This window comes from Denticeps clupeoides, unplaced genomic scaffold (assembly GCF_900700375.1).
Source record: "Denticeps clupeoides unplaced genomic scaffold, fDenClu1.1, whole genome shotgun sequence".
NCBI classification, from domain to species: Eukaryota; Metazoa; Chordata; class Actinopteri; order Clupeiformes; family Denticipitidae; genus Denticeps; species Denticeps clupeoides.
This window is the reverse complement of record NW_021629847.1, coordinates 28,969-48,171: the sequence shown is the minus strand read 5'-3', so window position 1 is coordinate 48,171 and position 19,203 is coordinate 28,969. Positions and strand designations below refer to the sequence as shown.

At 45.5% G+C, this 19,203-nt stretch overlaps 2 protein-coding genes across 4 annotated transcripts; both read left to right on the top strand.

The window, feature by feature from the left end:
- Positions 1–77: 77 nt before the first annotated feature.
- Positions 78–17,448, top strand: LOC114775941 (protein Mpv17-like). Of its 3 annotated transcripts, none has more exons than XM_028966627.1 (8): positions 78–262; positions 1,614–1,709; positions 9,730–9,845; positions 11,088–11,180; positions 12,934–13,029; positions 15,856–15,888; positions 16,637–16,689; positions 17,083–17,448. In XM_028966627.1, the coding sequence occupies exons 2-8, from the start codon at positions 1,637–1,639 to the stop codon at positions 17,150–17,152; spliced, it is 534 nt and encodes a 177-aa protein (XP_028822460.1). In that variant the 5' UTR covers positions 78–262; positions 1,614–1,636; the 3' UTR covers positions 17,153–17,448. The 3 variants fall into 3 exon arrangements, with proteins under 3 accessions (XP_028822460.1, XP_028822461.1, XP_028822462.1); XM_028966628.1 differs by lacking the exon at positions 78–262 and adding an exon at positions 314–394; XM_028966629.1 differs by lacking the exon at positions 78–262 and adding an exon at positions 5,325–5,443.
- Positions 17,449–17,676: 228 nt separating this feature from the next.
- LOC114775937 (UI-like) lies at positions 17,677–18,547 on the top strand. Its single transcript, XM_028966618.1, has 2 exons — positions 17,677–17,735; positions 17,830–18,547. The coding sequence occupies exon 2, from the start codon at positions 17,856–17,858 to the stop codon at positions 18,216–18,218; it is 363 nt and encodes a 120-aa protein (XP_028822451.1). The 5' UTR covers positions 17,677–17,735; positions 17,830–17,855; the 3' UTR covers positions 18,219–18,547.
- Positions 18,548–19,203: the final 656 nt, after the last annotated feature.

The window sequence follows — 19,203 nt, the reverse complement described above, 5'->3', positions numbered from 1 at the left end:
ATTCAGCTCCGCTTTTATTTTCGGTGGAAGTGACGTTGCGCTGTGTTGCCACGTCCGCTTATTTTATGCCAACGGGGCTTTTTACGTGTCCAAGATACATTTATTAGATGTGGTCACCATATTTTTAACCTGAGCCTATGCTAAAGGTCACGTGTCAAATTAAGCTTCTATTTGGAGGAGTATTCGCGTATTTTGGCGTAGCGTTCAAGCAGCGCTCAGGGCTCGGGACCTGGCAACACGGAGCGACCGGCGCTGCAAGCAGGCATGTAGCTTCACTAACGCTACTCACTGTTTTTTAAAAAACTGTTTCTTCCTTCTGGTGTTAAAGTACGCAAAGTAACGCAGCGGTCGAGGGAACCGTCCGTCGTCCTGTTCAGGCGCGTTTCAAAACGAGGTCTACTTTTCAAAACTAGGCCCGAACTACTTTTTTAAAAAACGATTTGTCTAAGTAACGCGAGTCGCGCGCGAACTCGTTAAAATGCGTGCGTGTAGTACCTGCTTATTTACTACGCGTGTGCGTTCATTAAAAGAACCAACGTTACTATAACGTCTGCGCGATTGAGTGCCGTTTTTTATTTCCAATGATTGGCTTAATTATCAGCCCACAGACAGGCACGTGGCGTTAATTAGGTCGCCGAGTCGGACTTCGCGACGATTGCGCGATGACGTCACAGTTAAACAGCGTCACGCCTCGAGCTCCGCGTTTAAACGAGTTTTGAACCCTCTGAAACCTTTGCGTATAAAGGCTGTGGTCCATGTGATAAAATTTCATGTGATTTTGGTGCATTGTGATGCACTTCATTTTATAAAGTGAAGTGACAGCAAACGGTGCACACAATGAAATGTGTCCTCTGCATTTAACCCATCACCCTTAGTGAGCATTGGGCAGCCATGACAGGCGCCTGGGGAGCAGTGTGTGGGGACGGTGCTTTGCTCTGTGGCACCTCAGTGGCACCTTGGTGGATAGGGATTCGAACTGGCAAATGGGGCCACTTCCACTAGGCCACCACTGCCCTAGTCGATTATTTAAACCCAACACCCTTAGTTGAGCAGTGGGCGCTGCAGGGGCACCATGGTGGTTTGGGATATGAACCGACAACCCTGCTTGGCCATTGACTATTTCTCGACTAAATAGCTTTTAGCACTGACGGGTGGTGGGCAGGCCCACAATCTCATTGTACTATTGTACAAAGTATGATTGTGCAATGACAATAAAGTCTTTAAGGGCCACTGGTCCATATGCTCAGAACTAAATACATGAAGCATTTACTTTATCCGCCGCTCTTTACCAAAATGCATTAATATGTAAACTCGTGCAGTTGTAAAATGGCACTGTTTCCTGGGAATGTACACAAACCCTAAACCCTATTATAGCTAATAACCCCACATTTTTCCTAAATCTTAAACCAAAGCTTTGTCTGTTTTTTTTCCCCTCACTGCCACTTGGTTCTACCCGCTTTGCCTTCAATATGATTGTCAGAGTCTAAAGATTTTTGAGCCAGAAATGATAGAACACAGTGGTGTTCCTAATAAAGTGGCCAGTGTTTTGTTTACCATATTTGTGGCGGGAATCTGTTGTAGGATTTTTTTCATTTTTCTGTCATCTCTTGAAGGTGCCTGTTTTGAAGCCAGGAGCATGGCCACTTTATGGAGATCCTATCAGGCCCTGATGTCTAAGCATCCCTGGAAGGTGCAGATAATCACAGCCGGTAAGTGCAAAGCGGCAACATACCGTCTGAGTCGTTTCTATTAAAACCCCGCCCTTTTGTTGACTCTTTATTTTTTTCCCGCTTCCGTCTAAATGGCGCTTTTTTTAAAGATTGTTACTGTAAACGTTGGTGACCTGAAGGTCGTATCAATCTCGGAAACCATGCTGCACAAATGTTTACGGCCTTCCATCTTTCCCCCTGAAGTCGAAAGTGCCCGCCGCTTGTAAATATTTCATTTTGCTGTCATTCCCGAAAATGTTGGAGGGCATACTAGTAAATATTTGCATTGTGTGTGTCTCATCCTGACTGTTCTGGATGCTTCTGTCATGAAGGACTGAAACATGTTGTGTTTCCTGCGCACAATTCTCGATTCAAACACAAGATGGCATGGATAGGCAGAGCATCATTTTGCCCACGGTTGCTCCACAAACACGTCACAGGTAAAACACAGTAGTAAGAACTCGCTGTGCACAGATGAAATCTGACTTGACGGTCAACTTGCAAATGCGTAAATTGGAATTCACAATCATGCAAATTTGGACATTAACTTGATGAAGGACAAATGTGCATCGATGTGCATTTTGCATCTCTGACTTGCCCCGGATCTGCTTTTTATCAAAATTTGCCTGAAATCGCCACTAACGGTTGTTTAGAATTGAAGTCGGGGACGATTGGACGGCCCGAAGAGCGTCAGCAAAACGGAGAGCAGCGAGATAAGCCGCCCTGTCACTTTTTGGCAAAGCTGACCAGGGTGTGATGGTCGCATGCATCGACTTCCCGTTGACGTTCCATTTGGACCATTTGAAGCCCCACCCCCAATTTGGCCGGATGTGTTCGCTGGCTGAGGAGTTGAGGGGTGCAAGTTTATATAATAAGAAGTTTATATAATAAGATTACGGTCTTGTGCAATGATTCACCACTATTGTTCCCACATCAGAGGGGGTGAAGACTAGTTTATATATAGAGCAGTGTCAACTGTGCGGAAATATGTTCCCCACTCTGCACAAGCAGGATTCTTGCAGAGTGGGTCACTGCAGACCCTTAAAGAATGAGCATGGGGGACACAATTCTGCATCTTAACTGCTCTCCTTACCTGTGTGGGATTCGTCCCACAATCAAACCTAGACCTCAAAGACTGGCACTTCAGACCTCAGACTTTCACTTGATTTTACTCGAAGCCACTGCCCCTCTCGACTTTTTAAAATTTTAGTTTTAGTGTACTCTTTGCATCATTTTAGAGTTAGTCAATTTGACTAAATGTCTGAGCATTTTAGTCAGACAAAAACTAAATTTTTTTGTCAAACCAATTTCATAATTAAAACAAGGTTATCTTTTTATTATATTAGTGTTACCTTATAGACTAAAGAATTTCAGACACGGAAGACGCTCTTGATTTCTACCATGTTTTTGACGACACATTTTGATTTGTTTTCCCACTTCATTGTAAAGAAGGTGCATCCAAACATCGTTCCATAATTTACTCCCAGACATCTGCTAAACCACCACAAGTGTCCTGAAATCTAATTAATGCTGCAATTGTAAATTATAGGAAACAGAACCCTTGGAATAATAACACGATTAAAAGTAAGGAAATTATGTTGTCTAATTTTTGTCAACAAAAATGAAGAGACATTTTAGTATAATTTTTATCTTGTAAACCATATTTTGTCTTGTTCTTATTAGTCAACAATATAACAGGATATATTCAAGTCCAGCATTTACTTCTCGTCTTAATCACATCAAAAAGGTTAGTTGACGAAGATATTTTGTCATAAATTTTGTTGACTAAAACAACATTACTCTTGACACCCCTGATCTTCATTTTGGTCATGAATAAACGAATACTGACCATGACTGGGCTTGGAAGGGCCGGCAGCGCCTGCTGGTCCAATGACAAGAAAGTCATTATCATTCTGAGCTGGGGGTTTCCCTGCACACGACGGTGTGCTTTCCTGGACTGAGTAACATTACGGTAGGCAACATTAGTGCACAGCTGGCTTTGGACCCCGCGGTTGGCCTCGGTGGATGTCCCACCAGGGCCAGGCAGGGATGCCTGCCAAATCTATTACACGTAATTTCACTTAGGCTCGAGATGCGTTAGTAACGGCTATAAGACCCCAGAGGCTTTTCCTCAAGGACGGGCACACTGAGCGCCTGTGCTGATATCAGCATTTTGCTTCCTTTGGCATCCCATCCTGAACAGATTGTTCTGAAGGCAAGTGGTAAACTTTAGCAGTCTTTACTTCCGGATTTGGTCCATGGTTGGGCTGGTCTTATTACTCAATCGCGATTAATGATCGTGATAAAATTCAGGTCAATTAGAGCGGGGTAGCACTGGGCACATTGTCACATGCGGTCTGAGTCTACCTTTTTCTTCCATGTGTTACTGTACACTCACATGTTGAAAAAGATGTTGGATATGGCTTGAATTTTTTTTCCTTCAGTTTTCAGTGCAGATGCTCTCAGAAAATATATAAAGATCTAAAAATAGACTTAGTTCAAAGTGTTTTCCCACGATTCAGAGTAGGGCTGAGCGATTATATGATATTGATGGTTTGGGCATTTTTCTCAATCACAAAAAAAAAATTTATTCGTATTAGCCCATTAGCACAAAAGTTATGCTACCTTTGAAAACGGTTATCGGTTCAGTGCAACATCATGGAGGGAAAACAATAAGTGCATTTCACCATATCTCCCAGCTATAATTCACCTAGGGTGCATGCCTTTGGACAGCCGGATTAAACCAGAGGACCTGGTGGAACACGTGCAGTCCGAGCCGGGATTCAAACTTGCACCGCTAAGTGCCTGTCTTTCTACATCTCAGGCAACAAGGGTTATACATCAAGCACTAACCTTTCCACGGTAAATAAAAAAAGTGAATTCAAACGTGCAAACTTACACAATCGCCACCGATGGGTTGTGAAAATTATGTAAGACGATACAAAGGAAGATTTTGGTCTAAATGGACTGCTAGCACCATCGCATTATCAATCTGTCGGAACGATGGCGCACAGCCTATCAGTGGAGGAATAGATACAGGAGAATTCCATGCGTCTGTAGATAGATCCAGTCTAAGCAATAACTTGTTACTACATAACCCGAGAATACCTCCCGTGGTTTCCTTTTCCGTACGGGTCCTGAAACAACCCTCATTGTTGAAATGGAAATGGGCTTTTTTTTTTTTTAACGTGCCGTTTGACAGCGATGAGGACCGAGTTCGTGTGTTTTTATTGTGCTTAGTCGTTTCCGATTCACAATTGCCAGCAGGTACCTGTATTTTAAGATGACCCAGTAAAAGCCTCAGAAAGGTTCCAGTCTCTCATCGGCTTGTTATTCCAGAGTCGCCTTCTTTTAGGAGCTTCCCTGACATTTTAAGAAAAGGTTAGGACACGTAAAAGAGGCTTCTTTGCCTTTCCTGAGCTCTGTCATTATAGCAGAATTGTCCTTTTTAAACGACAATATTTGTGCTAGTCGGAGGCACTAGCTGTCCTACGAAATTTCAGCCTGCTTATTTATTTGCCAAAGTTCATAGGGATCCATTGTAAGGTGGAAAATAACGAACCCAGGTACCCTTTTGGAAACGAGTGAAGCTGCTAATTAATGCTACTTTTACAGCAGCAGTGAGCTCGGTACCAGGCCAGCTCAGGCTCACGCACCCATCCACCTCACCCCGATGGCAACTCCACGTCACGAGGAGCACCGGCCCGCGATGGGACATCCCGCTTCACCGCGCGGTAATCTCACAAAGTGTTCCGCTCACGCTAATCTGCTTCCTGAGCCATTACTGTTTTGATAATCACTGGTACTTTGTCATCCCTTGAGTGTTGGTCGCCGGTCCATCTTGCCTTTTTGGATGATCTGCAGATAACCACTGCCGGAGAAGCACGGTTGCCTTATGACGAAACTCACGGCATGCCCGCAAAGGCTTCCCATCCTCCCCACGTAACTATAGAATCCAAAATATTAGCCGTTCTTGATTTCCATAATTCACATCAAACATTCCGGAAGACACCACGTCTCATCTGGATAGTGTTTCATCATAGGATAAAGGTCGTCCCTCGCAATCACTTTGAATCGATTTGCACAGGCCCGTCCCTCGAAAGGGACTCAAACCCACGCGACCAGATGCCCTACAACAAATTAGTGTCTCCGCCCGCCTTAAGAGAAAGAGAGTTTTTCTTTTTTTTTTAAATCTGTGAATGACAATCTTCCTGCAGCCTGCGGTTTTCCTGCTGCGTGTGTTAATACAGCCTTCTTGAAGGATACTTGGGGTGATGGCAGCTGCCACTGCTCCGCTGCTGGCGGTGCAGCGTTTCATCACGCCGCCCCTCCCGCTGCCTTTCTGCACCACTGTTCTGGTTGAAGCCCATTTAGGGCAATGTCTTCCGAAAGGGACCAGATTTCCACCTCGGCTCCCCAAATCTGCTCTCAGAGGCTCCCCATAAAAAAACAAAAAGTTTGTTTTGTTTTTACATTTATACTAATTTTACAAATTTTTGGCTGACTATTCCAAGCTTGATTTCAGCTTTCCGGTGTTCTAGTCAACTATTAAAATAGGAACAATGGAATAAAAGTGGATATGTGAATGACTATTACAACAGTCATTTCTTAACAGGAAAACATAAAATCACCGAAGAGTCAGTGATTTGATAGGTGGCAGATACTTGTTAACCCCCTAGTGCCCTTTGGCAGGGCCATTTCATGTGTTTACTGCAGTAATAACATGCCGGGTTTATTCAGACGTCAAAGGGTTTATGTGAACGCTGAGACCAGAAGAACAAGAAAACAATCCAACAACATGCATAAAAAGAAAGCACCAATCTCATCCAATCACAATACAAGGTGAAACATTGTGCATACTAATAAATAATATGCAATGGAAAGAAAATACAGGAAGAAATTAGTTCATTAGAGAACTACCTAATATTCTAAGTACCATCCAACCTCTACAACTCATACAAAATGCAGCAGCACGACTGATCTTCAACCTTCCCAAGTTCTCCCATACCACCCCTCTGCTACGCTCCCTCCACTGGCTCCCAGTAGCTGCACGCATCAGGTTCAAAATACTGATGCTGGCCTACAAAGCCAAACATGGAGTAGCACCATCCTACCTCACAGCCCTTATTACACCCCGCACTGCACCTCGTATACTCCGAGCCTCCAGTACTGCTCGCCTGGTCCCTCCAGGAAGACATTCATCTGGACTCTTCTCCATCTTGGCCCCTCGGTGGTGGAATGAACTTCCCCTCGAGGTCAGAACAGCTCAGTCACTGAGCACCTTCACACGGCAGCTCAAAACCTTCCTCTTTAGAGAATATTTAGATGAACTTGTAACGTTCCTATTGTCTTACTTGTGTACAGAATCTACAACAAGAGTGAATAAAAAGATTGTATTCATAGTTGGGGTCCTAATGAACCGGAATTGATCTCTTCATCGATGGTAACTTGAAAGCACGTTGTAAGTCACTCAGGATAAGGGCGTCTGCCAAATGCCTTGAATGTAAATGTAAAATGTCTTTACCTCTGACCTTCTGTCATATATATACTTGAGTAAATAATATGAATTGAGTTCTCCCAGCAAACACCTCGTGCCGACTATCGACCAGGGTTTTGTCATCGGAATGTATTGCTTTTATCTCCACGCACCTGCCTTTCAAGTTAGCATTCGCCGAGCATTCTCGATACAAGGGCACGGTTTACGCATGCATAATTAATGCCCGGCTTCAGTTGTTTCCCTCACGCCCTGATTAGAGGCAAATCGATGGCCCCGAGCACTGCAAGTCACTTTGAAAGGGAGAGGGACCTGTGACATTTTCAGGAGACGCCAGCGGCCAGCTCCGTCAATCTGATTGGCACGGCCGGCGAGCGTGCAGACACGATGGTGTCCCGTGGCCTATCTGGCATCAGTCTCCATCGCTCACGTTCATCAGCGGCCATTCATTCGGACCCGCCGTTCTGATGAATGGCCCCGCGAGTCAAGACCGGACACTCGTACCATGGGCTGTGGGGAAGGCTTCGCCTTCTTTTGCGTCTGTTTGTTGGGAGAGTTTGACCTAGACGAGGATGATTTGCGTCAGTCGGGAACTTGAGGACCTGTTGGTCAACAGTCATTAACATTTTCAACTTAATTTGTGGACACGTATATTTTCCCCCAGGAAAATCACACCCAGCGTGATGTATTAGCGCAGTTGTTAAGGAGTTTGCAGGGTCATTGTCCCCCCGCGTGGTTTCATTTGGAGTTGCATTTTACTTTACTTTACTTTACTTTACTTAGCAGACGCTTTTATCCAACGCGACTTACAAGAGGAAGACACCAGCAATACTCACTCGGCTTCTATAGAGTTTGAGTAGCAAAACTATGAGCCCTGATAAGGCCGAACTTGTCAGCCCTTCATCATTATGTTGTCAAGTGCTACTGCTCAGGGAGGGAGAGACGAGCCGACTGCTGTGCAAGACGTTTGAGGAGTATAACGGGTCAAAAACCAAAAATGCTAGCCCTGTTAGCACGGCAGTTTTTTTTAGCTCAACAGCTTTACGTCCGCGGTTCCAGGACGCGCTGCGATTTAATATCTAGCATCTCTTGCAATGTAAAGGCCATATAGGGCAATGCATCTTGAAAAAGTAGATGTTTATGGCTGTGGGCCTAATGTTAGCCATGTGGTTACATACTAAGGTGTTACTACAGGTATGTGCTATTCAAGCCGTGTTGGGCAGGAAATTGGGGTAGAAAATTTCTGTAAGGAAAGAAAGAGAAAGATTTACATACACTGGGGTATGTCAAAAGCTTCAGTGCCAAACCAAGTACTGACTGTATAAACGATTTATATAAATATAGTATGAATTCACTGCACTACACTGCAGCACAGCACACAGTGACACAACAAAATGTGTCCTCTGCTTTTAACCATCACCCTTGGTGAGCAGTGGGCAGCCATGACAGGCGCCCGGGGAGCAGTGTGTGGGGACGGTGCCTTGCTCAGTGGCACCTCGGCGGATCAGGGTTTGAACCGGGAACCTTCTGATTACGGGGGCCGCTTAGGGGCAGTGGTGGCCTAGCGGTTAAGGAAGCGACCCTGTAATCAGAAGGTTGCCGGTTCGAATCCCGAGCCGCCAAGGTGCCACTGAGGTGCCACTGAGCAAAGCACCGTCCCCACACACTGCTCCCCGGGCGCCTGTCATGGCTGCCCACTGCTCACTCAGGGTGATGGGTTAAATGCAGAGGACAAATTTCACTGTGTGCACCGTGTGCTGTGCTGCTGTGTATCACATGTGACAATCACTTCACTTTTTCTTTTTTTTTTTTTTTAATCAATTTAGGAATTCAGCTGCGACAAAGACTGACAACATAAGCTGTACACTGCAGCAGCTTCTTGATGCAGCTTTGTAAAGTTCTAGCCAGGGGCTTCAGCCCTGGGGACCAATTGCAGTGTGTCTTCCTGCACACAGTTGGGGTGGGTAAATGTGGCCTGGAGAATCCCCTGCATACACCCCGCGAGTAATTGGCCTTCATTAGTACGTCAAGATGCGGGGCCATTCATTTTAGGTCCGACATTTAAATGTCAGGCGCGGGAGAGGTGCTACTTCGTGAAATACCGCTAAGCCGTTGAGTTTTGTGGCGAGGGGTCGGTCCGGACGCGCCATTTACAGCGTCTCACCGGCTCCACTTGACCCCCAAATCTAAAAAAAAAAACCAAACAAACAAATAAATAATGGAGTGTTGGGCGAGCGTCAGCTTCACTCGTGAAAGTCGGTGAGTCACCGCCACTGTCGCTGTGGTGTGGGCGTAGCTACTGGGGGACATGATTGTTTCAGATACCCTGGAAATTACACGCATGCCGCCCGGAGGAGTTTATAAAGTGAACAAGCGCGGAGAAAGATGAGCAGCGTGGGCGTGCCCCTCTCGCGCGTGTAATAGCCAGTTGGGTTTATTAATGGAGCAGTTCGGCGGAGCGGCGTCCTCCTCATCTGCGGATGTCCTGACCGCCGGCCCTCTCTCTCTCTCTCTTTCTCTCCCCAGGCTCTCTGGTCGGCGTTGGCGATGTCATCTCTCAGCAGCTGATCGAGAGGCGGGGCCTGGCCAGCCACAACGTGAAGAGGACCGCCAAGATGATGAGCATCGGCTTCTTCTTCGTCGTGAGTCTTCCGTGTGACGGCGCGTCCCCGGCGTGATTACCAGACCCACTTTCCAGCACATTGTGTACTGCGGTGCGGTGCGCTTCTGTCAAGTAACTTCACACCAGCCAAGTGTTGGTGTAAAGAAAACACACACACACACACGTGCGTAGTAGGAGGAGAGGGAGCTGACAGCAGCGTGACGCACACCTCAGTAGTGCGTCATCCTGCCAGTGCCAGATGCCAGCACAGGGACACCTGGAAATGTGCCGCACAGGCCGCGAAAACTTTCTACTTAACAATTAAGTAATAAGGTGTGCTAGTAGCGTGTTAATGAGGACGGAAAAATAGTGTTCAACTGTGAATGGAGGCCCATTCATGCTCCCGTTACGTACGACAAATAATTCCGCCTCCACATCTTTTTTTACGCTTTTTTTTTTACGTGTTGAGCAGTTCAGAGTCCAAAGCATCCAACCTTCCAACAACGACGAAGACCATGGACAAGCCCACACTGGTGCTGTGTGATGCCATTAAACAGATTTCAATAGATTTAGACAAAACTGTAGACAAATTGTCTCCTCCTTCTCTACAGTCGCCCTGCCAGTCAGTGTTTGACGCCAGGACCAGGGTTCGTGACCCCTGCACTACAAGCACTGGCTATACTGGCCCATACCGAAAGTTTAAATGAAGTGATTGTCATTGTGAAAGACTCAGCACAGCACACGGTGACACAACGAAATGGGTATTTAACCATCACCCTTGGTGAGCAGTGGGCGGCCATGACAGGCGCCCGGGGAGCAGTGTGTGGGGACGGTGCTTTGCTCAGTGGCACCTCAGTGGCACCTTGCCAACTCGGGATTTGAACCCGCTTCCTTACCCGCTAGGCCACCACTGCCCCTGGCTATACAGTATACAAAAAAAAAAAAAGATTGTTACTACCACGGGGTGGTCAACCCATATAACATTCTGCCCTACTTGCACCCTTGGCATTTTACACATGGCACCTTTTTAAGATGAAAAAAAATGTTGAGCCAGAAAAATAAGATAATGTGCATATTTTTAGCAAATGGCCACATTATAATCCACTGTGCATTAAAGGATTGTTCCTGTTTGATGGTTCGTTGCCTCTGCATTGTTGACACGGCACGCACACATCATCATGGATTACCCATTTTAAATCTATATATAATATATTGGGACATACTGTATGTAAAATTCCGTATGGCCTTCTCTGAACAGTAACGTTGCACGTTTCTTGTCTAGGGCCCGGTGGTGGGCGGGTGGTACAAGGTGCTGGATAACCTTGTTAAAGGAGGGACCAAAACAGCCGCCCTGAAGAAGATGCTCGCCGACCAGGTAAGCCTGTAAACACCTCAATGTTTATTCCTCCAAGATATGTGAAGAACTGGCCCCCTCCAGCCACAGGAACGTTGCTACAGCATCCGGACGTCATTCCTTTCAGACCGTCCCACGAAAAGCTCATGACGACAGAGACTCCTGTGGGATTTGCACGGACCCCTGTCTCTTGCTCCGTCAAGGATAAGCTCCAGAGATCCAGTACACCTTCGGGTTGGAGACACCCCTCCCCACCCCCTGCATGCATGTCAAGTAATCCTCGCCTTGACGGGCGGGAAAACAAATGTGCGTTTGCATAATATGGCGCTAATGTGATTTCGGCGCCAGCGAAATGCGCGGGATGAGGGTGACAATGGCAAAGTGAGCGTGGAAGGGATTACAAAAAAAAAAAAAAGATTTAATTTTAGAGACCCATTTTTGTGCTCCCCTCAGGAGTCTGTCCCTAGATTGGGGGCCTTTCAGGATTTAGAAGTGCATGGCAGGGTTTTCTTGTAAATGCTTACTAGGTAAGTAAAGTCCTTATTTATTGCATCAAGTTTCAAACAATTTTTTCTGTCCTTTTGGGTTTGAGATGTTCACACGAAAACATTTTGAGCCGTATTGAACATTTAATTTCAACTGTTCTCACTGATAATGAGTCCCTCACAACTGACTTCTGCCATCTTTTTTACAGGCACGTTTCACAGCATAAAAAACCAACGTTTGTGCTGCCTGTGATGGCATTTTTTGAAGGATTTTGCTAAAGCCACCTAGCATACTTTCAGCAGCCACTCAGAAAGCCTGAAGAAGGTTGTGTGTGTGTGTGTGTGTGTGTGTGTGTGTGTTACATGGGAAAAAGGGAACCAAGTCATGATTTTTACAGTTGACATTTTTAATCATAGTTTGTGTGTAGAAAACCGTAAATCGTGAGAAACCCTTACCATTGCAAGATGAGTGCATCGTTGCACCAAATCGGCGATGAGGGGTGACGTATTATTTGTTTCAATTTCGATATTTAATTTGTGGGATAATTAATTTAGTTCAGTTTGCCTTTTGATTAGTGTCGACTAGAAGACCACAAAATTCTTGCTTCATCTAGTGAAGCATTCACGACTTGCTTTTTGAGGCTTGTATGTTTATTGTCTTTCAAAAATGGAGGCAATCAGTCTGAAAAAGATGTATTCTAGTCACAGGCCATTTCTTATGTCAAAGTTTTGGACATGAATTGTAGACACCATGAAGTGAAGCCATGGAAAGCCATAAAAAAAACCCTTAAATCCAGTATGTTTCCTGAGGACAGGAAAATGTCAGTTTGCCGGGTGCACTGCTCATATAATCAGTTGTTTTGAAGGGCATTAGTTTTGTACACGTCATCACAATCATCCAATTATCTAATTTCCCGCTGGAACATTAATAACGTGGCGTCATGGACTTTCTATGTTTGGGGACGTACGCTGTTGCAACAGTCACTGAGAATAAATGAAATGTGGGGCAGTGGTGGCCTAACGGGTAAGGAAGCCCCGAAATCAGAAGGTTGCCGGTTCGAATCTCGATCCGCCAATGTGCCACTGAGCAAAGCACCGTCCCCACACACTGCTCCCCGGGCGCCTGTCATGGCTGCCCACTGCTCACCAAGGGTGATGGTTAAATGCAGAGGACACATTTTGTTGCGTCACCGTGTGCTGTGCTGCAGTGTTTCACAATGACAATCACATCACTTTAAATATAATTTGAACCCACTTCAATGGGATATTTTGTGCCTATGCGCCCACAGGTTTGCTTCGCTCCGTTGTTCCTGGGGTGTTTCCTTGGAATCTCCGGGACTCTTAATAAACTGTCTATGGAGCAGAACGTGGCCAAGTTGAAGAGGGTGAGAACTTCTTATTCTGCCACCATTGAATGTGTTTAAGGTCAGAATGGACATGGGAAACACATGGGTAACATTACTTTTTATCAGCGCTTTGTTTATTTGAAAATATTGCAGTTATTATTGTTGTAATATTCAAGACTCTTCATTGTCTATTTGAAATGTATATAATACATATGTATATGTATTATATGTATGCATACACACACACACTATAGTAGCCTAGTGGGTAACACACTCGCCAGAAGAACCAGAACACCCAGGTTCAAACCCCACTTACTACCACAGTGTCCCTGAGCAAGACACTTAACCCTGAGTGTCCCCAGGGGGAGACTGTCCCTGTAACTACTGATTGTAAGTCACTCTGTATAAGGACGTCTGATAAATGCTGTAAATGTAAATGTATCTGCACAGACATAACTTGGTAGATTCTCACTGAAGGCATCAAAACTATGAAAACATGTTTTATATTCTAGTTTCTTTGCTCTGATTACTGCTTTGCACACTCTTGCCATTCTCTCGATGAGCTTCAAGAGGTCGTCACCTGAAATGCTTTTCCAACAGTCTTGAAGGAGTTCCCAGAGGTGTTTAGCACTTGTTGGTCCAGCTCCCCCCAAACCATCTGGATTGGGTTCAGGTCCGGTGACTGTGGAGGCCAGGTCTCCACTTTTTGTACAGTACAATAGTCCTGTGTCTTCAGTTATGTTCTAAAATGTAAAAAAAATGCAAGACCCAAAAAAAGAATTCAGCATAAATCCGTCTGATAAATGCCGTAAATGTAGATCTATGTATTGCACAGTTCAGCAATTACCGAAGTATTCCTTAAATGTTTACCAATTTTACCATAAACTGTCCCCGCACCTTTCACCATCCCTCGTTGCTAAGGGCGGTGGGTGCCGTTGCGCCTTTTTCACCAGTGCGGAGGGAATTAAAATGCGGACGCACACCTCAGCTCATGGAATCCCTTTCTTCCGGCCCTCTTTGCTGGAGGAGTGGGGCGGCATTTTGTTCTTGGGAACAGCAGGTGACCTCTATCCGGGGCTCGGTTAAAATTAGAAGCTATTTCCTCTGATGATGGGAAGGCTGCTGGAACCAGTGAACAGTGATTCATGCCTTGTAGTACAGGACTTCCGAATGGGTGGAGAGGGAGGGGTGGATCATCTCTAATTTATGTAGGGAAGGTGGTAGAGTTAAAATGAGGCTGAAAGGTCAATCGCAAAAATGTCAGAAAAGACGGAAAATAGATGAGGAATGCTCTAAATGGTGGGCGGAGGGGAAATTAAAGGGGGGACACAAGGAACGCCGTCTCGGGGGATGCTGGGAATTTTCCACCTGAGCACTTTGTGGCTCTGTGTACCTCCGTCCACTCGTTACAACCCATCATCCTCATCCGCATCGCAGCCATGGGCAGTGCTGCATTTAGAAACCGGAACCAATCACCACTGAAGCAACAGTCGTCTGTTGAGACTGACAGTAAACCTTATTGTCATAAATTGTGTAGGAACTGTAATAATAATAACTCATAATCAAATTTCTCACGTCCTTACAGAAGAATTATTTTAAAATTCCTGTCCTGGTCTACGTGGATCCATATTTCTTGAGAGAGCAGTCTTGCACCCCCCACCCCCCTTCTTTTATTTTTCATTAAGTGATATTACGAAGAGTCGCTTCATAAGCTGATAGCACCTTGCTAAGCACTTTGAGTTGAGTTAATATTGAAGGTCAAGGTCAAGTGCACATCATCATCATCATCATCGCTGTCGTCTCACAAGTAAAGGAATATTGGTGCCTGTCCATATTGACTCCCATTGTGTTCTAGAACATTTTGTTAAAGTTCCCCTTATTTGCGCCTAGGGACGAGATTATTTAACATTAATTAACTACTTCGTTGTTCACAGAGTCGGATCTGGAATCTGTCCCCTTATGTCGTCATAAGGGGAAAGGTTACCTCCCATTTCTCATGCTTTGTCCGCCCAGAGAATTTCCCACCCCTCCCCTAAAAACGTACCTCCGCCGAACGTCATGGCTTGAAAATGTGCAAAGCTCAGCATTTGCACAGTGATTGGATGTAAAATTGAGCACAAATGTGTACATATATATATATATTTTCTTTTGTTCCATCACGCCTTCCTGTCCACGCCAAACTTTGTAGCTGGTGAATGGTTGGTGACGTCAATTCCGCGAATGCCCGCTCACTTCTATTGGCCGCTGTCCCCTTCGTTCCGCCTCTCTGCTCCTCATTAGCATGTAAAGCTACAGACACAGAATGGGATCGAGGCTGTCCTTGCGTCACCGCGGTTGAGAAAGCAGCGCGGTGACGTGTCAGCCTCGGGGTGGCTTCACCTTAGATGGCTCTTAATTGCAACACCTCAGCCGAGGAACACAAACATTAACCTGGCGACTTTGCCAGAATTGCCTGTTTGTTGGCTTTTCTGTATACCAGCCTCAGCCGGGCTGACCTTTCAAAAGACGCCGGGTCGCGAGTTGCAGGACGGGACCGGCGGTTTACACGGATTTTAATATGTCGCCGCTACGCCGTCGGGGTTACTGACTCGGCAGGGCCCCCCCCCCGGCGAGGGGTGGACGAGAGGGTGCGGTGGGACGCTAACCGAACCAGCCGTTGCTTTTTCACACCGATTAGTTCCATTGTTTAGGCATTATTCACACGTGACGGGTGTAATTATAGCACAGGGATTCATCCTTCGCTTACGGATTGGGGTCAAACAGAGAAATTACACAAGACGAGACCACTCGCAGACATGTGAACGAGCAGCAAGGAAAACGATAATGACCTTTACCGAGCGTGTAATTCTGTTTTGGTCTCCACAGGACTACGCCGATGCCTTGATCACGAATTATTATGTAAGTCGACCGCACTGGAATTCCATTTAATCAACACACGTTATTAATAAAGGGCTGGCATGAGGGGAGGGCGGCAGCATCTACTGTAAAATAAACACAGAAGCAGTAGAAGCTGACAGCTGGTATAGACCATAGGCATAGTTTCATCAGGTTTATGGGGCTCTAGATCATTTTTTCATAATTAAAAAAAAAAAGCTTTTTTAAATTAGTCTTGAATAAACTGAAGTGTCTTTTATATTTGGGTTGATGTGGTAATTATTACTTTAAAGAGGAATTCAATATCTGTCTGCATATCATGATTACGTGTGGATCCAAATTCATGAAACACTTATCAAGTCTGTTTTAAGCACAAAACAAATTTAGTTAAAATACACAATCTTTTTGTACACACAATATACTCTACTGGCATACAGACACACCCCCATGAGAACTAGCCAACCAATCAGGCAACAATTTGTCAGCACCTAAGGTGGCACTGGGCAGAGAGTATCTGTATTTCTGATCCTCTGAATTAAAACTGAAAATAATTTCAGCATTCCTCATTTGTCAGAGCTGAAAACCTAAACTTTTTATTTTAAGTCCATTTTCGATTTTTCCACACGCAATTTTCTTGGCTGCACTCACATGTCTACAGCAGCAGATGGATTTTGTACGATGACACAGGACGGGTGTGTGTGTGTGTGTGTGTGTGTGTGTGTGTGTGTATATATATATATATATCATGTAATAAAGTGATCTCTTTCTCTAGATATGGCCAGCCGTCCAGATTGCCAATTTCTACTTTGTGCCACTGCACCACAGGTGAGGTTCAGTGCAGAAATGCTGAGGCAGATACCGTCACGTCATCATTATCATTTCATCACAACAAACACTGCCAAAAAGATGCAGACGACCAAGCACATTTTTATAATTTTTTTAATTGTCCTTTACTGTCTTAAGTGTTTAGATTAACATTTTTATTGCCACTCAAGTATTTGGAGATGAAAGACCTGCCCTTGTACCTAGTTTACCTAGCTGTGCCTCGAGGGAGCCACATATTCTAGATTAGATTTGGGGAATTAATCTTTTAGGTTGATGACTTAAGTGTGCAACACTTTTCCCCGCTAATGTATCCGTTCAGGACCAGCATCCTGCTGGTTCTGGATAATCCAAGCAGGACCTTTTGACACCAGCCGACCTTCTTCTCCGCTGCAGGCTGGCCGTGGTCCAGATCGTAGCCGTGGCCTGGAATTCCTACCTCTCCTGGAAGGCTAATAAGATGTGAAGGACACTACCTCATGCAGGACCACTAGGAAAATATTAACTAATATTTTTTTCTTTTTTTTACTGTTTGCAAGGACAAGGAATACTACTAATGATGGTTGTTATGGTTATTTGTACAAAAAAAAGATTTAAAAATGTATCATTTCACCTTTGGTCATAGGAAGGTGTCCCGTGCGTGTTGGATCTTATAAATGTATGAATATCATGACGTTATAGAATATAAAATAGTGTAATCTCACTTGGATGTTTGTACGAGGACAATAAATAATAATAATATTAATAAAAAAAAGCTTTCAACTTGTGTCCAGTCTTTCGATGACGCGCGTATGGAGCGCAGTTCAGCACCGCGGACAGTTCCGTCCCGCGTCCCACCTCACTTTTTAATCTGTAATAAAAGTTTTTTTTTTTAAACGGCGTTGGGGTCCTCGCTCCTCCTGCATCGGTCCCCAATTTATGTACCTGCGGTGACGTCACCGCGCCGCCGGCGTCGCCTTATAACCCGGCAGCGCCGAGCGGCGTGGTCCAGTCTCTCTGGCAGGACTGTCCTTGCGCGCCAAACTCGGAAGACTCGGGAGACGACAGAAGTAAGTCGCGTCCGGTCCTTTTTTTTTTGGTTTTACCTCGCAGAGGAACTCCGGGGCCGAGCGGTTCTCCATCGACTCTCCTAACTTGTTGCAGGGAACGGTTCCGACCTCCCGACCACTATGAAGCCGGTTCCCTCGGTCCTGCTCCTCGCCACGGTCCTGCTGTCCCCCCACACCCACCCGGCCGCCTGCAGACCCCTGAGCCTCCTGGACGGCCATGGGTACACGAGTCAGCTGGACGAGGTGCTGCTGAGAGCAGGCGACAGCGCGGCGTCCTACCTGCTCGGCGAGAAGGTCCTGCGCCACCTGCAGCGCGGCCCCGGCGCCGCGGCACCGGAGGTCGCCAAGAGGAACGACGACCCCCCGATCTCCATCGACCTGACGTTCCACCTGCTGAGGAACATGATCGAGATGGCCCGGATCGAGAACCAGCGGGAACAGGCGGAGCTCAACCGCAAGTACCTGGACGAGGTCGGGAAGTGACGGCGACGGGCGACAGGCGACTCGTTCGTTCCAACACTCGCTCATTTTCTAACGAACTCTCGCTTCTCGACGCGACACTTTTAAAGACAGAGACGAGTCTTTAAGGTGTTTTATTTCGTTTTATTTTATTTCAAGACGCAGGACCAACCGACCAGACGAATGAAGAATGCTGATTTACATTCAGGCGATGTAAATGATTGTACTTATTCTCTTGCTTTATTTGTCGTTTTATTTATGACATGGTCAACCCCACCCGCCCAGTATCGGTTGAATTGCAGTATATGAGTAGATGTGTGTGACTTTTCATAAAATAAACGATCCTCCAGCGAGATCTGTGGCAGGAATCCTGATTGCGCGCAACAAGTGACCAAAAAAAGCGGCCAAAAAACTTTTCTTCTTCTTTTTTTTTTTTTTTTGGTGCCAATTTGCATATCAACCCAAACTTAATTTCCCTTACGGCTTCAACTGAGACAAGTAGGACCACGTCGACTTCTCGCGTAAGAAGGTTTTTTTTGTTTTATATAAATTGGTTTTAATCACGCGTCACGTGTCTTTCTAAACCACGCGGCGCGATTTGTCTTCTCGCGATAACAGCTCACGTTGTTATTTCTCTTTTTTATTTCTTTGGTACACAACGCATTTATGCCCACGTCGGTCGCAGCGATGTGGGCACGTTGCTGGATGCTGGACGTTGCTTGGCTGACTGTAAGACACAGACCTAACCAAGACTGAGATGCTTATAGATGACTTTGTAATTTTACTACGAAAAAAAAATATGTACAAAAATATTATATATTCATATTAATAAATAAGGGTGTGGATTTGTTCCTACGCACACATGTGTCATGTGCAGAAATTAAATGGGGGGGGGCATTTTATGGAAATGAAGACAAGACGTCTCAAAATGACCTTAAATGGACCTTTAGGAGCGATGTGCCCAAGTCAAGCATCACATTCAAACACGCTCATCACTTGCATACGTCTA

Coding starts and splice junctions, on each gene's coding strand:
- LOC114775937 (XM_028966618.1), top strand. CDS start 17,856: ATGAAGCCGGTTCCCTCGGTCCTGCTCCTCGCCACGGTCCTGCTGTCC.
- LOC114775941 (XM_028966627.1), top strand. CDS start 1,637: ATGGCCACTTTATGGAGATCCTATCAGGCCCTGATGTCTAAGCATCCC. Junction 15,889..16,636: donor CCTTGATCACGAATTATTAT/GTAAGTCGACCG, acceptor CTCTTTCTCTAG/ATATGGCCAGCCGTCCAGAT. Junction 16,690..17,082: donor TTTGTGCCACTGCACCACAG/GTGAGGTTCAGT, acceptor TCTCCGCTGCAG/GCTGGCCGTGGTCCAGATCG.